Source organism: Scyliorhinus canicula, chromosome 13 (genome assembly GCF_902713615.1).
Source record: "Scyliorhinus canicula chromosome 13, sScyCan1.1, whole genome shotgun sequence".
Lineage (NCBI taxonomy): Eukaryota > Metazoa > Chordata > Chondrichthyes > Carcharhiniformes > Scyliorhinidae > Scyliorhinus > Scyliorhinus canicula.
The window spans coordinates 25480100-25504632 of NC_052158.1; the positions used below are offsets into that span (position 1 = coordinate 25480100).

The 24533-nt window shown below is 45.5% G+C and overlaps 1 protein-coding gene across 1 annotated transcript in view; it reads left to right on the plus strand.

Moving 5' to 3' along the window:
* LOC119975529 (centromere-associated protein E-like) overlaps positions 1-24533 on the plus strand; it is a 249117-nt gene that overhangs the window by 130455 nt on the left and 94129 nt on the right. Inside the window, exons 19-23 of the mRNA XM_038815320.1 lie at positions 1161-1202; positions 5464-5490; positions 7343-7366; positions 14276-14302; positions 23012-23038. Coding sequence (XP_038671248.1) covers positions 1161-1202; positions 5464-5490; positions 7343-7366; positions 14276-14302; positions 23012-23038 — 147 coding nt within the window. The remainder of the gene's footprint in view (positions 1-1160; positions 1203-5463; positions 5491-7342; positions 7367-14275; positions 14303-23011; positions 23039-24533) is intronic.

A 24533-nucleotide genomic window follows, 5' to 3' on the forward strand; every position in this document is an offset into this window, starting at 1 on the left:
GTTAAACTAAGGAGTTCGACTGTCTCCTGAAACATAGCGTCCAGAAAAATCTCCACTCACTGGTGTGTCGCAGCATTCGAAACTCAGACTCCAGCTCATCAACTCTGAGCCAAAATTCCTCAAGCAACTCAAAATTCTCCAAATGTCTTCACTGGGAACCCTAATGTGGTCCACCAGTTCGCGCATCATGCATGTGCAACACATCGCCTTGCCCTGCAACTCAACTTTACTTAATTATTATTTTTGAGCTTTTATTTAAATTTCCATCTGGTCTTTAATCTTCAAACCTGTAAAATATTTCACCTCCTTCCATTTAATCTGATAGTAAATTAGAATAGGTAAAGAAAATTAGCAGTCACTTACCAGCAACCACACCTTGCGCTTATCATTGGCCAGCTGCCCGTCTCCCCAGCTGTCTCTAACTCCGATGCTCCACTCACTTTCCCCGTTTTAATTAACCGGGTCCGCCTCTCATTGCAACTCATCAGACAATCAATTAATTGGTGTGTTGCTCATTGAGAAACAATGGTAACAGGCAAGTTACACAAAGGATGTTCCCAGTTGGGCAATTATTTTTTGTGATGTTCAATAAATAGTAACGTTAGCCAGGACACCAGGGATGACCTGCCAGCTCGTCAACGGGTTGTATTGAATCTGCTGGACTGGGCACTCGTAGTAAGGTCGCAATGCAAACACTGTGTATTGTTGGTAACATTGCTATTATTGTGATTACTATTATTGCATAATTTGGCGAGCCTATACATCCTTTCCGCTTCTAATGCACAAACGGCAATTTCGTGAGAACATTAGAATCAAGTTGATGATTACAAATTATAGAATTATTTTAATTATAGATCAGACTTGCAATATTCCTCAAAACATTAAGAGTATAATTTTAGCCCATTTCAGGCCTCATAATCACAATAATTATCATACCAAGATACGAGGAACATTATTGGTCTCTCCGTTCGAATGGAATACCAAACAATATTGTAACATATCAGCTATCATGTAGGCTTTCTTCACTTCTTAGAGTACCGATTAAACTAAGCGCGGGACATTATTCATCAGAACAGAAAACAACAACCATTTTTTAGTTGATGAGCACAATTTTATTGCACGTATCTCTGCCACGAATAACAACAATGCAATATTCACAGACGTCATAATGCCTCGGAGGAATTATCCATCACAGTCAACTGGTAAGATTTTTACCTCTCTGAATGGGATAGTCCGATTTCTTGCTCAGGGAGACTAGTTGACTGATACTGGGTAATTTTCTGTAAGATGATACAAGTGTCATATTTGGACCATCTACTTCAACAGAAACATCAGTCGACTAGTAATATAGATCGAGACTGATTCCTCCCCACCAAATAATTCATCATCTAACTCCCCAGTACTTTCCCACTATGCGCAAGAGAGAAGGGGTGAGCTATTTCCCATTTGTTTGAATGATGGTTAGTCCAATAATACTAAATACGATCGACACTCTGTCGGAAAATACAGACCGATTAAAGAAAATGTGTCCAGTAACCGAGAAGGTCACCGTTCCCACCAACGGTGCAAAAGTGAAATGCTACGCAGCATCTACAATACCGATGCCATAAATGTCTCAACAGATCAAGTGATCCTGGAGCACTGACCTACTGTAGAGATGCTGAGTACATCTCGTGATTAGTCGCCTTCTTGACTTCTGCACTCCACGTGGTGCAGGTACACCGACAGTGTAGTTAGGAACAGAATTCCAGGACTTTGACCCAGCGACAGTGACGAAATGGTGATGTTTTTCCACATCATTCCGGTCTCAGCCTTAGAAGTAATCTTCAAGTGAGTGCTCGGGACAATTCTAGGCCATTGTTTGTCATCTTCTCGAAAAATAGCGATACATCGATGAGCTCGAAATCTGAACAAATCAACCACTCATGCAGTGGAAAACATCTCCGGTCACAGTGCACTGTGAAATTGCAACACTATCATCGCATCAAATTAGGAGGCGCTCCTACCTTACAGACTTGACACATGAAAGCAAACTTCTGCTGATGCTGGACTCTCAAACACATACAGAAAATGCTGGATAATCGCAGCAGGTCTTACAGCATCTGTGGATAGAGAAGCGAGCTAACGTTTCGGGTCTGCTTGACTTATTGTCTAAGTCTTTATGGATGCCAAGATTAGAATTGACACTGCGACTAATCCTGTTGAATACCTAAACACACGCTGAAACCAAAAGTCCGGCTGTACCAGATTCGTAATCTCCCATAGATATACATTCGCCGTCTCAAGGTGCTTCCTCATCCACATTTGAGGAGAGTAAAACGCTATTTATGCTCTTCCAACGATGTACCGATTTTCGTCACCTGACACACAAAGTGTTGGCCACGTCAACCAGCTCCTAAAAGATATTAATTATTACACGATTAGTTGATTCGTTTTTCTGTTCCCATCCCGCTGATCGAGATCCGCACCCCCCCCCCCCCACCCTCCCCACAGTACAAATTACTGTGCTACCGTTCACTCGATGCAAAGGCCCACAAGAGAATTAGCCCTGACAGAAAGCATGCTTCATCCTCAACAAAAAGATTTCGCTAATGCAGCATTTTTCAGGTTTTCGCCAGGGCTGTACCTCGTTTGCTGCAACTCTCTCCCTCCTACACGTGTGGTAATCTGCCATGTACCCATTAAAAGCCGGCATGCGCATAATCTTCCACACCTTGAATCCGATATGTCGCTGTCCGCAGTCCCGGACTCGGTTTCTCTTAAAACATCAAACCCACAAGTTTGGTTTTAATTGGCTGGCCAGCGAGTGATTGATGTCGGCTGTCTGGTTTGAGTGTTTCCTAAATAACAGAGACTTCCCCTTCCACCCATGGTTCCCACAGGCCGAGAGTGCACTTCAGCTCATCCTCTCAACGAGATATTGTCCAACTCCGTGAACGAAAGGGAGGTTTTATTCCTGCCATTATACAAAGACAGGGCCTTGCATTGAACATGCGGGTGCACTGAAGTAATGGAAATTGAGTGAGAATTAGCAATAAAATGGCGTAAATTTGCAAACATTGACTTGGTCATTTGCTCCTTCGCCAGTCTGTTTGAAGGCATGGAATGTCCATAAAAGCCCCATGGATGGTCTTTCCGACTGCGAGACACCGAACACCAATGTCCCTGGAATTCACGAGGCATCGTGAGACCCTACTACCCTTTGGACCATTGTGCTTTTAAGTGACATTTTAAGTGAGTACTTGTGGTGGGCAGAGGCCAATACTATGTGGAATACCCGACAACCTTTTCCTGCGCAACTGATGTCAGGATTCCCGATCTCACGCTCACTTGACGAGATACCACTCGAAATGTCAGCGCACCTCAGCACTGAGCCATAACTGCAATCCCTGCTGTCGCCAGCATGGCGATACCGGCATTAACTCGCCACGGGATGACCACTGTGGGGTGGGATGGTTTTTTCTCATTAATGTTACGTTAGCATGCGTTACCCATTTCTGATTAGCGTGAGAAGGGTCTGGTGATCTGTTTTATTCAATCTCCACAATTCATGTGGCGGAGGGACACACACCGTGATGAAAGGCGAGGTTACGAGTGGCGGGAGTCATACAGGATTTTCACAGAGCGGCAATGAATGAACTGCGCTATATTTTGGAGGTAGGATGTTGAGTATCTTTGAGAGGAACTTCCTGAAGATGGTGTTTCCATGTATCTGCTGCCTTGGCCTTCTAGATTGTAGTGGTTCTGTGTTTGGAAAGTGCTGCCAAGGGACCTTAGCGACTTCCTGCAGCGTATCTTGCAAATGGCACTGCTGCTACTGATTCCGTGGTGGAGGGAGGTAATGATTTTGGAAGGAAAGCAAATCAATCGGGCTGCTTTGTCCCTGGGATGTCGGATCTGCGCATATCCAGGCAATTGGTGAGTATCTGATCAAATTCCTGACTTGTGCTTGATGTGATCTGGGCTGGTTTTCTGGGGTCAGGAAGTCAATTACTCCAACATTTAACAGGGATGACCCACGAACACCAAGTCCGGTATAACCAGCCGTATTATGTCAGAATTGCGGAGCCTCTGTGAGCGAAATTAGTCCTGGGTCCGACAGTGCTTGCATCGAGGATTATTACAATTATGCACATAAATAATATCATTCAGTTTAAGTTTATAACATACTGTAATTTTCATAATCAGATTAAAATGCACCACAAAGGCCCCATAGATATATAGAGATAGGAGCATTTTCTGGTAAATAGGTAATGTCGAGAAGTACAAAGAGAATAATTGTTAGAAAGGACCTTAATTCTAGCTTCTAGTCAACCATTAGACGAATGTGATTAAAGACAGCACAAAGATGATTCATAAATGGCGAATTATAGAGTAATTGAATAGATAAATTTATTGACACAATTGGAGCAATGGCTTTTGAGTCCTTCAAACAAACATCCCTGGAGTGAAGCAGCCTATTCAGGATAAACATCAGAGTAATTTATTGGTTGAATCGCTCCTTCGCCTGATCGTTAAACATGGTATTGAATTCGGGTCGGCAATTCTACTTCATAATGTTCGTGTCTGAAATTGCTGTAGACGAGGGGGCGCAGATGTGGGAAGCATGTTCGCCATTTTGAAGTCACTTGCGATTTTCTGGGGTCGGAGTGCAAAAGCCTGAGTGTACTTTGCGGTGATTCTAAAAAGGACTCGCGAAGGTGGAAGAAAAGACCTGCCACCGGGAGCATGGCTCCATCAGTCACCAGATTCTGAAGGTATCAGTTTGTTTGAGGTTTGATGTCATTATCCGGCTTTTCTGATTGTTAAATATGTAAAATCAATTGGTGAAGGGTGGGGGAATTGCAGAGAGAAGCGCGTTGGGTGGAGGAGAATTTACATTTGAATACTTGTAATGAGTTTCTCTTCGAGTCATAAGCCTGTAACGTCCGCCACCCTGCCAGACAGCCACTGATTGGCTCAATCGGGTGAATTGAGAGGACAGGGCTAGGATCGAGCGACCCAGTCACTTTCGCTCAGCCTCCTTCGCCCCGTTGACAAGCATATCATCCAGCCCATAATTTCCCCAGCGATTGACACCCAGTGGAGTCAACGGCGAATTAAATGTGGCGAGATACAGATCCTTAGACGGGATCCCACCAGTTTACTGACCGACGCTTTCAGTCAAAATGACCAATCCATTTTTTAAACTAGATACATAATAATGAGAAGGTCGTTTGTCCGCATCGTCTGTCTACCCTCGACAACACTCCCGTGTCGCCAAGTTCTGTCCCCGCACCAGCAGTCCCACAAATCTAATCATGCTCCATTCTTCACTACCCGAGTGGTAGGGGGAAGGGTGACGGATCAACTGCGCTTTCTTATCATGTTTAGAGCGAAATAAAATACTAATTATTGAATGGTAGAATGCGGTCTATATTGCATGTTGTTCTGACTATATTTTGACTATCTGGTTTATTGCAGCAAGTGACGTGCTTCGAATCCAATTCAGTAAGTATCAAACTGATATGCCGATACTTCATCAGAAAAGATGCTTGATATTTAAATTTCTAAGCATCTTCGATGCTGCTGAAAAGTTACAATCCCTTTTACTTCCGGGTAGAAAACACGCGCACCATGCATTGCGTCTAATCCTGGTGGTTCTATTAATCAATCCATTGATGCCCCTCCTTTGCTCTCCCACAATAGTCCCATGACGAAGTTTCCCAGTGACAGTTTTGATCCTATGAATCGCATTTAGAACCCTACAACTCGCTTTGTGAAGAATTAGCTTCTCGCTCCAGTTCCTGTGCCTTTCCCGATGAGTCTGCAGCACAATTTTCTGGTGGGACTCTATTGCCAGGAAATGCAGTTCCTCAGTAACCCTGTCAAATTAATTGCTTATATTTATCACCCTCACAAGGTCTATTACATCACTTTCAGTGCCCTCTTCAATATTATAGCATTCCTCATGATGCGCTGCGGCCGTGATTGAGCATGAAACTTCAGCTGAGGCAGGACGAATGTTTTAAAAAGTTGTTATCGACTCTGTTCCTCTAGAAAGACAGCCAATGCTGCCAAATTTGTGGTATCAGACCTCTTGAATAAAACCGCCGCCTCCAATCATATTTATATGTAGCAGTTGCCCCTGTTAATGTGCCCCTCTTAATTTGTCTCAATTGATTTGAATATATGATGATGCTCATCTGAAGACGTCAGATGAATTGATCTCAGTGACGAGAATTAAGTGGGAACGTTGCGAGCTGTGCACTGCCGTTTGCTTTCTTGGCATGTGTTGCTATAGAGACAATGTTAAATTGACTGTTGAACGAAAGGTATTATACTAGTTTCCATATCGATTATATTTTCTATTTTCACTTGTGTTGATCGGGGTAAAATTCTACTTGGGAAGAAAGAAAAATCGACATTAATTGATTACATACTGTTCCGATGTCTCACTGCATTAAAGTCATGAAAGGCAAATTTAAGCACCGTGTAGAATGGGTGTCTGTCCGTTCAGCTGTCACTCGTTTACCATTGCCTCCTGTCGAATTTTACCCATTATTTTTATCCCACAGTGAATCATACTTTTTATACATTTGGCTGGATTCTCATGTTCTCCAGACGCCTGTTTCTCGGCGTCGTGCCGATCGCTGGCGATTGGATTCTGTGCTTTGGACGCTTGCTAATGGTATTTTCCAGTAAAGTTATCCCACGCCGCCAGGAATAACGCAGGTGGGCAAGTGCACCCGGCGGCAAAAGTGAATCACAATCCTTTTAAAGTGCCTCCATGGGATGTGGGACTTACTGGCAAGAACGACATTTACTGTCAATACCTAATTGATCTGTAGCTAACTGACGTCATTGGCCATTCCAGACGCAATTGAAAGTCACCCACATTTTTTTGTCCTGCATTCACATCTTGCTGAGACGAGACGTCAGTTGGCTGGATGGCTGCTTCGTGATCGGAGCGACTCAAAAAGAGCATGTTGAACTGCAGTACTGGCTGGGGGGTTTTCTGAGGGCTCCAAATTTTTCACGTTTACCCTCGTCTGAGGAGTGGTCACCCTCAGGTTAATTCGCCACCAGTCAGCTCGCTGTCTCAAGGGAGAGCATCCTTTGGGTCTTGGTCGTTCAGGACATGCTGCCAGTCGCCATCCTCCTCGAAAGGACATTAGTAAATTATAATAATCCACACGGGCCGTTATGGTTACCGTTACTCAAAGTAACTTTTCAATTCTACCTAATCAACTGAATTTACTTCAAGTCGCAGTGAGGTTTGAACAGTTTAATCGACGGTGAATATAAAAAGCTCTCAAATTCGCTACTGCTCTTGTAACAAACTTATTTACTTTATTTTCAGTTAACAAGATCGCTCAAGTAAAAGGTAATATAGATGTTCTGCTTCCATTATTTACCAGTAAATGTTTTTTGAAGTCTATGCAAGCAGTTATTCATTGAACTCATAGGTTAGAAGGGGACTGCAGCGAGGAAGCTGACGTGTGAAGCAATATAACAGACTTGTGCACGTGTTGAATGACAATTGAATTGTATTAAATGTCTTGTAAAATTGTTTGAAATAACAATTGCATCAGCAATACGGTATTCGAAGTACATTAGTGATCTCGATGTTGTGCTAATCAAACAGTGCAGAATGAGAAAATACAGATGACGACTCATTGTTCAAACCATTTTTAAAAATAAGGTGATGTATTTGATCCCACTTACTGTCAGCTTAAATAGTGCTTAAATATTTCACTTTAAATTACAATGATCCCTGACAGCTCGACATTTCAACAATGAGAAATGACTATTGGATAAGGAGTTCAGACAAAGTATCGTTTTAACCGAACTCTACCATCAGGAAGTAAGGTATTTGGAACGACATTCCCTATTGTAAGACGGCACATTTTCCTTCCCAATAGCGTTCCACTGATTTTCTTCCATGGAATCATGGAATGTAAGGCATGGAGATAGACCCATTAGCATAGACTGGTCAATGCCAATCAAAAAAGAACATCTAAGCGAAGCCGTTTACCTGCATTTGGCCCATATCCCTCTAAAACATTCCGCACCATGTATCTGTAAAATGCCATTTAAATGGTGTCAGTTTCACTCAACTACTTCCTTCCGCAACTCATTCAATGTACATACCACCCTCTGTGTAAAAGCATCGCTCCTCAGGTTCCCATTAATTTGTTCCCCCCTTAACTTGAACCTGTACCAGCTGTTGCTTGATTCCCAAACGTTTGGAAAAGTGCATTCACCCTAACAATTAATCTCATGATATTATACACCTCGATACAATCATCCCTCAGTCTCCTATGCTCCAAAGATAAAAAATCAAAGACAGTCCAATCACTCCCCATAACTCGGTCCCTTGTGGCCTGGCAACATCTTTATGAATCTCTTCTGCACTCTCTCCGGTTTAATAACATGTTTCCTATAGTTAGGCAACCAAAACTAACTCTAATACTCCAGGTGCGCCCGCGCGAACGTCCTGTACAACTTTAGAACAGTACAGCACAGAACAGGCCCTTCGGCCCTCGATGTTGTGCCGAGCAATGATCACCCTACTTAAACCCACGTAACCCGTATACCCGTAACCCAACAATCCCCCCATTAACCTTACACTACGGGCAATTTAGCATGGCCAATCCACCTAACCCGCACATCTTTGGACTGTGGGAGGAAACCGGAGCACCCGGAGGAAACCCACGCACACACAGGGAGGACGTGCAGACTCCACACAGACAGTGACCCAGCCGGGAATCGAACCTGGGACCCTGGAGCTGTGAAGCATTGATGCTAACCACCATGCTACCGTGAGGCCCCGTAAACTGCAACATAACTTCTCAACTTCTGTACTCAATGCTCTGACTGATGAAGGAAGCATGCCACTAATCTTCTTCATTGTCCTCTCTACACTTAGAGAATTGCACCCTTAGAGAACCGTGCACCTGAACTCCAAGAATCATCTTTTCCACGATACCCGCTGAGGTCCAACCATTCTCAATGCATGTTCTACCTTGACTTGATTTTCCAAAATGCAACACATCGCACTTATCTGTATTGATCGTCATTTGCCATTTCGCGGCCCACTTCCGCTGCTGATCGAGATCCTGCTGCATTGTTTCATAACGTTTCTAGCTGTCTACAATATCATCGATTTTAGTGTAATCTGCAAACTTACTGATTATGCCTTGTACATTTTCATCCAAATCGTTGATATAAATAACAAAGAGCAATGGGCTCAGCACTGACCACTGTGGCACAGCACAAGTCAGGGCCTCCAGTCCGACAAGCATCCATCCACCATCACCCTCTACTTCCCGTCATCAATTCAATTGCATATCCATTTGCCAGCTCTCCCTGGATTTCATGTGCAGAGCAGCCTAACATGTGGATCTTTATCAAAGGCCTAACTGAAGTTCATATAAATTTATTCTACCGCCCTGCTCTCATCAGCCTTCCAGATCACTTCATCAAAAACGGCAACAGATTTTAAGGCATGATCTCCCGCGCACAATGTCGTGCTCACTGCTCCTCATCATAATGTGGAGATAGAGGCGCTGGACTGGAGTGAGCACCGTAAGAAGTCTAACAACACCAGGTTAAGCTCCAGGAGGTTTGTATCAAATCACTAGCTTTCGCAGCACTGCTCCTTCCTCGGGTGAATGAAGAGGTAGGTTCCAGAAACATGTAGATAGACACAGTCAAAGATGCAAGACGATACTTTCAAAGATATTTCATGACCCCTTTTAGCCAACTTTATTGCGCGTTTGAGATTTGTCATACTTTCCCGATATTCCTCCAAAGCTTCATCAGTTTTAGTCGCCTAGATCTTATGTATGCTTCCTTTTTCATCACTGCTAGTCTAACAATTCCACCTGTCATCCATGGTTCCCTCATCTTGCAATTTATATCCCTCATTTTCACAGGGGCATGTCTGTCCTGCACTCTAATCAACCTTTCCTTTAAAGACTCCGACATTTCAAATGTGGATTTACCCTTAAAAATTGCTCCAAATCCTCATTCCCTAGCTCCTGCCGAATTGTGTTAAACTCGGCCTTTCCCCAATTTAGCACTGTTCCATTCGGATCACATTCGTCTTTGTCCATGAGTATTCTAAAACTTACGGAATTGTGATTGCTATTCCCAAAGTAATCACCTGCTGAATCTTCAACCACTTGGCCGGGATCATTCCCCAATACCAGGTCCAGAATGGCCCCTTCCCGAGTTGGATTATTTACATACTGCTCTAAAAAATACTCTCCTGGATGGTCTTACAAATTCTGCTCCATCTACGCCTCCTCACTACATGAGTCACATTCAATGTTGGGGAAGTTAAAATCTCCCATCACGACCACCCCATTGCTCCTCCATTTTTCTATAATCTGTCTACATATTAGAACCTCTACTTCACGATCGCTTTTGGGAGACCTGTAGTGAAGTCCCAACAATGTTTACTGCACCCTTCCTATGTCTTAGCTCTACCCATATTGCCTCAGTGCTCGAATCCTCCATAGTGCCCTTCTTAATCACAGCTGTGATATAATCTCTGACCAGTAATGCAACTCCTCCACCCCTTTACCTCCCTCTCTATCCCTCCTGAAGCATCTATACCCTGGCATATTTAGTTGCCAATCTTGCCCTTCCCTCAACCAGGTTCAATAATACCAATAACATCATAGTCCCAGGCACTAATCCAAGCCCGAACGTCATCTGCCTTACCTGCTACACTTGTCGCATTAAAACAAATGCACCTCAGAATACCTGTCCCTTTGCGTTTATCATCTCTTCCCTGTCTACTCTTCCCCTTAGTCACAATGAGTTTATTATCTAGCACCTCACTGGCTTTACTTGCTACCTCTTTACTGACCTCTAATTTCCTAATCTGGTTCCCATCCCCTGCCACATTAGTTTAAACTTCCCCAAAAGTGTGAGCAAAAGTATAATGAGCATAATGAGTATACTAATGTATTCCCTGTACACTTCCAGGTGATCTCTTGATTGCAGCTGTTTGTACCTGAGACAAGCTTCCTTATTTTTCCTGGCCAAATCCTCAATATGTTTTGTCACCCAGCGTCCCCTACTCCTGCCAGCCACGCCCTTCACCCTAACAGGAACACATAGACCCTAGACTCTAGCTATTTCACTTTTAAAAGCATGCCACTTGTCGGAGGTACCGTGGACCTCAAACAAGGTACTTCAATAAACCATTGCAAGCTCAAGTCTAATTCTTTCAATATATGCCTTGCTGCAATTTAGAACTTGCACTTATGGACAACTTTTGTCCTTTTCCATAACTATTTTAAAATTAATCGAACTATGGTCACTGCTCCCAAACTGGTCCCCCTACCCCAGTCACTTGCCCTGCCCTATTTCGAAGAGTAGATCAAGTTTTGCCCTTTGCTGAGTCGGAAACTGCACATAGAACATACAGTGCAGAAGGACGTCATTCGGCCCATCGAGTCTGCACCAAGCCATTTAAGACCTTACTTCCGTCCTGTCCCAGTAACCCAATAACCCCTCCTAACCTTTTTGGTCACTAAGGTCAATTTATCATGGCCAATCCACATAACCTGCATGTCTTTGGGCTGTGGGAGGAAACTGGAGCACCCAGAAGAAACCCACACAGACACGAGGAGAATGTGCAAACTCCGCACAGCCAGTGACCCAGAGGGGACTCGAACCTGGGACCCTGGCGCTGTGAAGCCACAGTGCGAGACACTTGTGTTCCTGTGCTGCCCAGACATACTGCCTGAGGAAACATTCCTGAACGCACATAACAGATTCCACCACTTCTCAGCCCTTGACACTATGGCAGTCCCAGTCTATGTTAGGAAAAGTAAAATTTCCCTACTGTGACAACCCGATTCCTCCTGTAAGTCTCCGAAATCTCCGTGCATATTTGTTCTTCGAATTCCCGTTGACTATTTAGGGGTCGACAGTACAACCTGAATACGGTCACCATACTTCTTGTTTCTTAGTTGTAACCGCAAAGCCTCGCTCGCTGATTCCTCGATTATTTCATCTCTGACTACTGCCGTGATGCTTCAGTTAATCAACAATGCAACTCATCTTCCTCTCCTTCCTGCACCTCTGTCCCCCCAAAAGCACCTGTCTCCTGGAACATTATGCTGTCAGTTCTGTCCCTGCATTATCCATGTTTCAGTTATGGATATAATATCCCAGTCCCAAGTGCCTGCCCATGCCCTGAGCTCATCAGCCTTCCCAGTCAGCCCTCCTGCATTGAAATAGATGAAATTTAATCTAATAGGTTTTTCCTGCTCCCTGTCATGCACCTGCATATCATGTCTGTTCATCTTGCCGTTTCTGAGTTCTGCATCTCATTTAAGTCCCTCATTTGCTTCACTGCTGCTGTGGTGCCTCCCTCCCACCCGACAACCCAACAATCTAGTTTGCACCCTCCCTTGGAGCATCAGCAGAATTACCCCCAGGAAACACGCCTCCCTCCAATTCAGATGCAATCGTCTCTCTCCGCAGAAAAGATCCCAACAATCTGAATGCCTGCCAGCTGTACAAATTCTTTAGCCATGCATTCATCTGTCATATTATCCTGTCCTTGCCCGCAGTAGCACGTAGCATGATAAGTAATCCAGAGACGAGCACCTTCGAGCTCTTGCTTCTTAACCTTTATCCAACATCTCTATAATCACTTCTCAGGACCGCCTCCCTATTTTTAATTACGTCATTTGTGCCAACGGGTATACGACTTCTGGCTGCTCCCCCTCCCCCTTCAAAATGTTCTGCAGCCTCACCAAGATATAATTGACCCAGACATCCGAGAGGCAACACACTGTCCCCCGGATTCCCCTTTGCGGTCACAGTATCTCCTATCCCTCCCCCTATCTATCGAGTCTCTTATCACTACGGTCCTGTTTATCTTTACCATTTCCCGCGGTCACTCAGAGCTACTCTGATCTGGCTACTTGTGCCTTAACCTGAACGCGCACCACCAAAACGGTATACTTCTTTTCGAGGGGAATGGCACAGGGGACTCCTGCACTCTCTTCCTGCTCTCTTTGCCATTATTGGTGGTCATCCAGCTACGCTCTGCCTGCACCTTAGGTGCGACCGCCTCATTAAAACTTATCCGCAAAGTGTTCAGCATCCTCGATGATCCTGGGTACATCCAGCTGCAGCTTCAGCTCCGTAACTCAGTCTCCTACGAGCTGCATCCGGGTGAACTTCCCACAGCTGAAGTCATCAGGGACAACGGAATTTTCCCTGAGCTCCCACATACTGTTGGAGGAAGTCAACCACTGAAGTAATATTTGGTGTTTAAATGTACATTGACAACAGCTCCTCCGCAAACAACAATCTGGATGCACTGACCACTGGATGCGAATATTCCACAGAACAGCCAATCAGCGACGCCGCTCTGTTGGACACGTGTCTGCACACGCACATGGAAGTGGCCTTCTTGAGGTCGACATTCTGTAACCACTGATCGTCCGATGAAAATCTTGCCGCCAACAGCCAATCAGTTTCACCACTCTTCTGTCGGGTATTTGTTTTTCCATTAATGCCATCAATCATCTTCATTGTCACCCACATTGCATTATTTTACCCATCCCACTTTCAAACACCCAAAAAATATTTCTGACGTTTTCAGTTCGGACTCAAGGTCACGACCTGAAACATGATCTCCATTTTTCTCTGCACGTCTGCAGTCTCTGAATGTTGTGTATTGCCGTTATTTGCTTTGCCTACTTCAGTTCAGGTTTCTTATCATTTCAATTGTCTACAATGAGAGGGTGACATTTTCCGCCGAAAACCCCTTCCTGTGTTGACCTTCAAAGAAACAAAATCCTTCTAAACGTGTTGACCTCTCAAGCCTTGGCACCATGTTTAAGCAACATTGATACTAAGACTGGGCAGCATGGTGCCACAAGGGGGAGCACTGTGGCCTCACAGCGCCAGGGACCCGGGTGACTAGGCGACTGTCTGAGTAGTGTGTGCATGTGTTCCCGTGTCTGATTGGGTCCTCTGGGTGGTCCGGTTTCCTCCGTTAGTCCAAAGACCTGTCCAGGATCGTTGGGGTATGGGATAACAAGGATGGAGATTAGGAATGGGCCGAGGGAGGGTGCCCTTTCAGAGGCCGAGGCTCGAGTGGCCGAATGGATTCTGGTACTCTGAGAATACATCTGAAGATCGATACTAATGACGACGAATGTGATGTTGTTCCTATTATTTTCTTTATTTGCCCATGACTCAAAATGTTATAATTTGTACATAGAGTACCATGACTCCGTGTGTTTGTTTCCAGACCTAGAGAAAATACGTGCAAAATTGGGTAGGGTTCTATTATATTGCAACGCCAATATTACGAAGGATCATGTATTCGTTTGGATAGATTGTTGTCTTTGATACCTGTCTCTGACTACTAGCTGGATACAGTAAATGAAATAAAGTCAACATAAACCATTGGCGAGTGCAGGACGCCTCCTGCGGAAGTGATATGGTGTGAATCTTCTTGTTGCAAAAATAATCAAAATAATTATTCTGAAAATGCACACCAGCTCTCCATCACAGCAGCGTTCTGCATTGCCTTGAATATGCAGGCTGTGAATTAAAAACAACACCTTGATGGGATAAGATCATTACTCAGTTGTAATTTTCTCTTTTCTCTTCTTTGTTCACCGAAAACGATTCACTTTCTTTCTAAAAGCTGTTATGTTGTTTGTCACCATAACATGCATATGCTACAAATAGCCACAACAAACTTCTGCTTGTGATCGATATCCATTACGTGTTTGTTTTAATTCGTTCATGCGATATGGGCGTCGCTGGCTGGTCCAGCATTTAGTTCCCATCTCGACGACGTAGTAATGAATATATTAGACATAAGCGTTGTCACGGATCATTTAAACAACTTGTACATAAAGTAACTGGGCTCCGTCAATTAGTTTATTCAAATTATTTTGAAACAATTTGCACAATCTCTTAATGCACACGCGCTGAAAATAAGCAACTAACTGAAATAAACAACGTGTATATAAAATCGTAGAATGATCGCAGAAAGGAAGAAGGCTTTTCTTCCAGTTGTTCGCGCGCCAGCACTCTGAAAGAGCAATGGAGCGATTCCTAGTCTCCCAAATCATCACCGTGATCCTAAATAGTTACATTCCTCTGCTGTGTACCCATTTCCGATTGAAAGCCACGGTTGAGTTTCGTCCCACCACACTCTCAAGCAGTGTATTCCAGATTCTAGACAATGGTTAATTAAAAATAATTATTTTCTTCGGGTTGCCACCTGTTCTTTGCCGTTCACCTAAAACAGCGGCCTTTGGTTCCCCAGTATTAATCCTGTGCGAACAATCCCACTCTTTCTACGATACCTCTGTGATTTCAATATGTTTGCCGAATTTCCCGGACGAACAAGAACATCGTCAGAAATCTATCTAAATGTGAATCTATTTGGAGCTGGTCGTTCCCAAAAGCATTCTCCTGAAATTTTTGTTCAACGTTTCCAACACTGTCACATATTTTAAAGTATGACGCAAGAAGTGCGCGACTAGATCACAGTGTAAATTAAGAAAGAATTGTATGAAAATGCATCAGAACATCTTGTATTTCTACCATTTTTTTTTTCGAGTTCAGGACCTCTCATGTCATTTCTCAATATGCCTGCCACCCGGTATATATGTTCTCGGGTATTTGCTTCATGTATTATTCAATGCTTCTTTACTCCCATTCAAATAAAAATCATTTAAGGATTGCCACTCCTTCTCCCTACCACAATGTTCAACGTCTCACTTCTTTGCATTGAACGTGATCTGTGACACCTATGTCCATGCGTCCAGCTTTCCCAAATCTTAAGAACGCGACAACTGCCCTCACAGATCCCAGTTCTGACAAAGTTTCAGTTTACATTACGTCCTTAGACACATTCATTGGACCTTAATAAAGATTAAGAAAAATCGTAGAATTTGCGTCGGCTGATGGGAATACCAATATGTTCATTCTTCTCCTCAAACTATACTGCTTCCTGCCAAGATGAAAATGCTGTACTCGACGACATCCGGTGACGGCGATGGGGTCAGTGGACACAGATCAGGTGGCTCTCCTCCCAACCAGAACCAGAAAATACACTTTTAGACGAATTTAACTCGACAAACCAACAACAGAGGAAAAAGAACAACAGGAGGAAAGATGCCAGCCAAGACGCCGTCGATAGAATTGGCGGAAAAGGCGAGGAGCAACGGCCGGACAAACCGGCGGAGCCACGAGTCGAGGAGGCCCCTGTTCAAGAGAGAGGGAGACCATCGATCTGAACACCAGTCTCTCCGTCGCCACCAGGCGACGGATGGAGAACCTTCCTAAAGAAGGAGCAGGCCGCCATGACGGAAACGATTAGAATCAAGAGCCAGGTGGCGGTGTTGGAGGCGATGGTCTCCCTAAAACGATCGATGGACCGTCTGGGAAAAAGATGATGATCCAAGGCCGAGAGAGAGAGAGATACCAAGCATCGACAGAACTGAGTGACAGGATCGTTTCTCTGGGCGCAAAGTTGAAAAGGATGGCGGTTGCCCAAGGGAGCTCGAAGGGAAAGGTCAAGGACGAGAAAAGCAGATCCCTACGGCAGAATGTACGAATCGTTCGTCTGCCTAAATGCATCACAGGCAGGGACCCGACAAACAATGTGACCCAAATGCTGGGCAACCGAGTCGGGGGGGGGGGGTGGGGGGGGGGGGGGTGGGCGCTTCCTTCCCCAACCCTCCAGAACCGGACAGGGCACACAGCTCATTCAGACCGAAGCCCAAGGCTGGGGAGCAGCGGAGAGCGATCACAGTAAAGCTGCACCGATGCCAGGACTGTGCGAGGATGCTGCAGTGGACTAGACAGATGAAGGCGAGCACATTGCAAGGAAATAGAATTCAGACCTGCAGGAGATTGAGGCATACCTGGTAAACAAAAGGGCCGAGTTTAATCAGGTATACTGGCACTTTCCAAGGGAGGGGTGCGATTTTACATGTTATTCCCGCCAGACCCTGGGTCACGCACCAGAGTAAAGAATATTATTTCAACATCCCAGAGAAAGAAAACGACATCAGATGGGCCAACGGCCTGGACAAAGAAAAGGTGCGGCAGCGATGAAGGCATGTCAGAGGAGCTGCGCTGAAAGAAACAGAATAACGGACTCACAGTCATTGTTATGTGCCAGCGCAGGACTCTGCTGCCTCGTTTTGACCAGAAAAACCGAGCGCAGGAGAGACCGAGAGAAGGTAAGGGGACAGACAGGGAAAACAGGCATTCGGTGGGCACAAACAAAAGGCTAGAGAAGCCAAGGGAGGGGAGCGACACTTTTAGCGTGGAGGGCTATCACTGGACGACAGGCTGCTCAACTCTCGGCAGGGAGGGAGAACCCGGCTGGGGAGGGGGAGCAGACAATGGGGCAGGGAGGGAGAACACATGGAGAGTGCAGGGTGGGGCAGACGCGTGGACGGGGTACGGGGGTGGCAGGGGAGGAATAAAATGTACATAGCAAATTATACGGAGAAAAGAGTTGGCACTCGTATTAGCATCGGCAGGAAAGGGGCAGGCCGTGGAAGCAAGATGGCGGCGCAAGTTGTCATTTTGGGGGGGTTCCTGAGAAATGGGAAACGCCGGAGCAGAGGAGGCGTTATTCTGAGAAATGTGACTGAACATTTTGGACGGACCTCAAACAAAGGGAAACCCCGAAGTGCAGGGGTGCGTACACAAAGGTAAGTGTGGTTGATCCCGCAGTAACGGTGGGATAGAACCCCCCCCCCCCCTCTCCCCCGCCATCAGGATAGTCACCTGCAATGTAAGTAGACTTAACGGCCAGGTGAAAATATCAGAGTTTTCGCCCACCTAAGCCTGAAGGCCGACATGAACTTCCTGGAGGAGACGCACGTGAGGGAGAATGATCGACTGGTGGTAAGAAAGAGATGGGTGGAACAGATGTACTATTCGTGCAACGGGAAAAGGCTAGTGGAGAATCCATACTGATTAATAAGAGGACGAGGTTCATGAAGACAAAGACGGTCACAGACCAAGGGGGAGGTTACATCATGGTCAGCAGTGTCCCAGATGGGACACCAGTAGTACTGGTAAATGTGTACATGCTCAACTGGGCCAATACGGACTTTATAAATAAGACTCTGCAGTGATCCCCGACATTGAGACACACGAACTGATTATGAGGGGCGACTTTAACTGCATACAGGACCGCTGACTCACCAATCACACCTCAGAGAAGGGGATGAGACAGGCATGGCAAGGGAGCTGGGAACGTTCATGGAACAGTCGAGGCAGTGGACTCATGGAGGTTCCTGCATCCCGGCGAATGGGAATTCACGTTCTTCTCACTGCTCCACAAATTATATCGCTAGATCGACTTCTTTGCAGTGACGAATTTCGTGCTTCCAGGAATAGTGAGAGTGGAACATTCCACGATAGTCATCTCCGACCACGCCCCACCCTACATGAGTATGAGGTTGGAGACGGGCCATTCCCAGTACCCCACATGGAGACTGGACACAGACCTCTTGCCCGGCAAGGCCTTCTATCACTTATTAATAACCAGAACGGGAAAGTCTAATCTCCCACGTTCTGGGAGGTACTGAAGGCTGTGGGCAGGGGAGGAATTATAACCTACGAAGCTCGCAGAGACACGGAAAAGAGTAGGCCAGCTAACAATTGATCCAATCCATCCTGGAGGTCGACAGGAAGTTATCTGAGGCCACGATCAATGAGCTTCTGGAGTTGTTGCTGCAAATGGACTTTAACCTGTGTCCACCCGGAAAGCCGGACATGCGAGACCTTCTATGAACACGGAGAAAAGACGAGCCATCTACTGGTTCACCAGCTGAGAAAGCAGGCAGCCGCGAGGGAAATAGTGCAGATACAAAATAGCGGAGGTAGACTGATAACCGAGCCAAAAGAGTTCAACCGGGCATTTACGAACTTTGACCAAGGGCTGTACACGTCAGAGCCCCCTGATGGGGGAGTGGGGATGGAATGTTTCCTTGATGGACTGGGTGTGCCAGTTGTGAGAGAGGACAGGCGGGGGGGGGCGGGGGGAGGGGGGGGCACTTGAAGCACAAATAGATCTGGGAGAAATCATGGAGAGCATTAGCTCCATGCTGGCGGGGAAGGAGCAAGAACCCGATAGGTTCCCGGCGGACTTCTACAAACAATATGCGTTGTTCCAGGCCCCATTCGTAAGGCACATTTCCGTAGACTCGCCAGCGAGGGGCACCCAGCCTCCAACGCTAACATAGGCCACGAGATCAGTGATAGCCAAAAAATACAAAGACCGACGGATGCGGCTCACATTTCACTGCTCACGTGAAGATACTTGCGAACGTCCTGTCCAAGAGACTATAGAACTGCGTACCAGAGGTAATGGCAGAGGACCAAACAGGCTTTGTCAAGAGTACGCAGCTAACTGCGAACATCAGGCGACTGATGAACATAATAATGACTGCCCCCCCCAAAAAAAACACACCCCGAGGGAGAGAAAACCAGTGGTAATCATCTCTCTGGACGCAGAAAATAGCTTCGACAGAGTGTAGTCGAAGTACCTGTTGGACGTACAGGAGCGGTTTTGGCTCAGAGCAGGAGTCACCTCCCTGCTGAAACTCCTGTACAACGCCCCAAGGCGAGCATTCGAATCAACACCACCAGCTCTGAATACTTCCAGCTGCACAGAGGCACACGGCAAGGATACCCACTGTCCCCGCTCCTGTTTGCCTTGGCAATTGAATCCCTGGCGATCGCACTGTGGGATGCAAAAACTTGGAAGGGCATCCATAGGGGAAGGAGAAAGCACAATGACCCACTGCATGTGATAACGTGCTCCTCTACGTCTCTGAACCACAGGAACAAGTCAGAGAAATCATGCAGCTCCTGAAAGAGTTTGTACCTTCTCGGGTTCGAAACTTAACCTGGGTCTTTACGATGCATTCTGTGTGAAGGCAAACGGGGAGGAACAGAGCTGGTCTGACGCTCATTCAAACTGTCCCCAAACAACTTTCGCTACCTGGGGATCCAGATAGATGAGAACGGGACACAGATCCACGAGTGGAATCTGACCAACCTGGCAGAGCAAGTCAAAAAGGACCGACAGTGATGGGACACACTCCCGCTCTCGCTGGCTGGGTGGGTGCAGGCGATCAAAGTGAACGTACTGCCGAGGTTCCTCTTCCTGATCAGATCGATAACGAACTTCATCCCCAAGGCTGTCTTCCACAGCTTAGATAAAATTTTCATGCTGTTTGTGTCTGCGTGTGTGTGTTTTTTTTTGGGGGGGGGGGGGGCGGGCGAGGGGGCTATGAATCCAAGAATCACCAAATCAACACTGCTGTGGAAAAAATCATGGGCGGCCTGGCACTACTGAATCTGCAGTACTACCACTGGTCATCAAAGGCAGAGAGAGTGGGGGAGTGGATACGTGAACCCACCACTGATTGAGTGAGAATGGAGGAGTTTTCCTGCACGGGGACGACCGTCCGGGGCTCGCCAAGATAGCGCTCCCCAACTCCCCCCCCCCCCCCCCCACCCCCCGCCAAACCGCCCCCCCCCCCTCCCCACCCGACGCAAAACACATCCTGCCCAGTGATGGTAGCTCCAATAAAGACATGGAATCAGATGAGGCAACATTTCGGTTTGACCGAGATTTCCCTGATGGCCCCCATCTGTGGATACCACAAATTCCCACCAGTACTGCTCGACACCACTTTCAAAAACTGGAGACAGAATGGGTGATATTAACAGTTAGGGACTTCTACCTGGCAGACAGACTAGCGATACTCCATGAACTGAAACAAGACCTGGAACTTCGGCGCCTTCAGGGAATGCACTTTCTCCGCAAGGAGACCGTTGGATCCCCCAAGATCCCGAGAACCATGCTGTTAGAGGACCTGATGAACATAGACAGTAAGGAAGGGGGAACCTGCCGGAAGATCTACGGACAGCTGCTGGACAGAGCGAGAATACACCCTGACGAAGCCAATGAAAGTGGTGTGTCGAAATGGGGACGGACGTGAGGACTCTGGAGCGAATCGCTGTGCATGGCCAACTCCACGTCCTCCTCTGCAAGACTCAGTCTCATGCTGTTCAAATGGTGCACAGAAAGCACCTAACTACAATCCGAATGAACAGGTTCTTCCTGGAGATGGAGGATAAACGTGAACAGCGCAAGGAAGGCCTTGCCAACCACACCCAAATGTTCTCTGTCTTTCCAAGAGTTGTAGGTTTACTGGACCGCCTTCTTCGTTGCAATGTCCAAGGTTGTGGGGGTGAGGGTGGAGCCGGGCCATTCGTGGAAACCATCGCGATATTAGAACTGCAAGAGCGACAAATGGTGAAAATGCTAACGTCCTTGCTATCGAGCACGGTAGTACAGTGGCTAGCGCTGTGGCTTCACAGCTCGAGGTCCCAGGTTTGATTCCCGGCTTCGGTGACTGTCTATAAGCAGAGTCTTCTCAATCTCACTGTGGCTGTGTGGGGTTCCTCCGGGTGCTCCGGTTTCTCCCACAAGTACTGAAAGACACGCTGTTAGGTAATTTGGACATTCTGAATTCTCCCTCTGTGTACTCGAACAGGCGCCGGAATGTGGCGACTAGATCTTTCCACAGTAACTTCAGTGCGATGTTAATGTAACACAACTTGTGACAATGAAGATTATGTAATTGCACGCTGGAGGAACCGCCTGGGCTGGCGTTCGGCAGCACCACCCAACGTTAGAGACAGGCTGGCAGACCTGGTAGAATTTCTCCATCTCGAGAAGATCAAATACACCATCCGAGCTTCGGGATAAGGCTTCCTCAAAGCATGGGGACAATTCGTCGGCCTGTTCCAAGGTTGTTTGAGGCCAAGAGCGATTCGGGAAAGAGTGAGAGACCGGGGGAGCAGACAGAAATACACAACAATAAGAGTTACAAACCGGAGGGGATACGAAATGAGAAGCAAACTGAGGAGAACCACAGGAAGAAGCATGGAGGAGGGAAAGGGCGATGGAACCCCCTCCCTCCCCCAGAACCCAAAAGATCTGGAACAAAAAACACAGAAGGGAGGGGAGAAGGGGAGAACAGGTGTTCAGGAACATAACATCCAGAGTGTAAGAGGGGGATGCCAAGGACCCGCAAAGAGAGAGATGATGGGGGATAGGATATATGAAGAAGGATTGTATGTGCATAAAACTGTATAAACTGTAAATATCGGACGCAACGTTTCACTTTGCAAAATTGAAAATGCCAATAAAAATACTTTTAAAGGAAGAGAATTCTGTACTAAAAGTGCTACTTTGTCTCTCATTCAATACTTTTTAACTTTGATGTACACTCTATTATTTGTGTAAAGCCGGTAAAATGCTTCCAATGCACCAAACAAAGAGTAATATATCCGATAGATCGGATATATTACATTTTAGACTAGAAAGCAGTTCGTTTAATGCTGAACTAATGCCACAGCTGGAAAAAAAATCAATGTCGTGCAGAAACAAGCCTGGTATTTCAGAGAACGACAAGCAAGAAGGAAAAACTGAAATAAATATTCTTGTTTTCCATGGTAACTGGATGTCGCTAAGCTCAGTTGGATGTGTCTTGTGGTCTGGACCACGTACACCAATAGCGCGAGGTCCATCCCTTTATCGACAGATAGATCCTTGGGCTTGCCGACTCGCTTTACTCGACCATGTAATATTGGTCTAAATCATAATTGAGCTAACCTCGGACAATAGAACGCGACATGGAAAGAGAATTAATGGAGCGAAAATGTGTGACTGTTGAATATAGGATAAGAAAGAGGCCTTTCAATTCTGAGAACTGGAGAATTTGAGTTTTCTGCCCAATTTAAATTTAAGGATCCAGAATGCGAAAGAGTTTCTGGAAGGGTGGAAAAGTTGTAACGGTTCATTTTAAGTGTTTCATAATTAAACAAGAGAGCTTTTAAATAAGTGCTAATTTTTCATTTTTCGATTTACTTCTTACGAATAACAAATTAATAGTGTTGTTATTGTAATCACTTATTGCAGAAAGCCAGCTGAAAGAGAAAACGGAGGGTAAGAGTTTATTGCAATAACGTTTCCTTTTTCCAACTGTCTCGAGTTCACTATTGTCCTGGGGTTAAATTGATGCTCTCTATTCCGTAATGCAATACTTTGACTACGCAGTCGTTTTAATTTATGTGGCAGGAAACAGTGTCTTATTGTAACATACAGTGTGAAACAAGGTTGCTTTGCTCACTATCCTTTATTTGTACTTACTTTAGTGCTGTCGAAATGCATGATCAATGGAAGTGAAAAATAGACAGCATCGTATAGAATTTGTGAATTAAATAGCTGCACCACTTAACACGAGAAGAATTATAATGAATGAAATTGATGAGCAGTCCGGATTGTACGAGTTGTTCAGGCATTTGCACTCTTGGTTCAGACATTTGAAGCACGAAACCCAGTCGTCGGATAGTTGGCCACAAGAATGCTTTTGCAAATTCATCGCATGTTTTATTATCAAGTATTAACAAAGGTAAAAATGTTTGGGGATTATTTCAAGATGAGCACATGCTACCGGCAGCGTTTCACGTTCATCAGAATGCAGAAAAGAGAAAATGCGGATGCCCAATGCCGACGCAACAACCTTGGCAATAGGAGTAAAAAATAATTGGCAATGCACCCAAACTCTCAAGAACAATCGTCCACTGGTTCTGGCGCCCAGATAACCAACAACGAATATTCGAACATCACATTGTGGCAAGGTCCGTGGCTGCCGGGGCAAATACATTTTATGACATGACTCACTTGAAACTCCTTGGAGACGCATTATTTAACTTGACAAATTTCGCTCGAATATGGAAATCAACTTTTGCAATGCTGCTTGCCTCTCCTCCATATTGTAAAGGCATATTTGTTGACGATCTGGTGGTGGGGTGGGGATACGCAATTGCCAATGATGGGCTGTCAGTCCATTATCACAAAGCATGGGTAACTGGAACGAATGATAAGCACATTTTCGATCCCCGAAGAATGTAGGAGTAAAGTTGCGAATCAAATTTAATACCTCCAGCTGAGGGGAAATGGACCATAGTTTGATGCTCCAGCTTTTTTTTTTAAGATAAGACAAACCTTCTTCGGAAATAGCACAATTCATGAATAACTTAGAGGAGTTTAAAGCAGAAAACATGAAAGAAACAAAGTAGGTCAGGCAGTATCTGTCGTGAGGGGGGAAAAGTTATCTATTCAGGTGTGTGACCTTTCATTAGAACAGAGAGAAGTTAGGAAACGAATACTTTTCATGCAATTGAGATGGGAGGATGCGAGAAAAGATGCTATGTGATAGAATGAAATACGGGCAAGACTGCATTACAATAGAATATCATACACATAGAACTCCGGTGAATTCGATGGATGGTTGGCGGGGTTCACCAATTGCAAAAGTTCCACAATTGTAAATCATGCTCGACTCTACAGACGCAATCATCTGGCAGCGAGGAACATTTAAAATGGTAAATACATAAAGTTTTTTAACCATTAAAATTAAAAGTCAGAAAGACGGAAA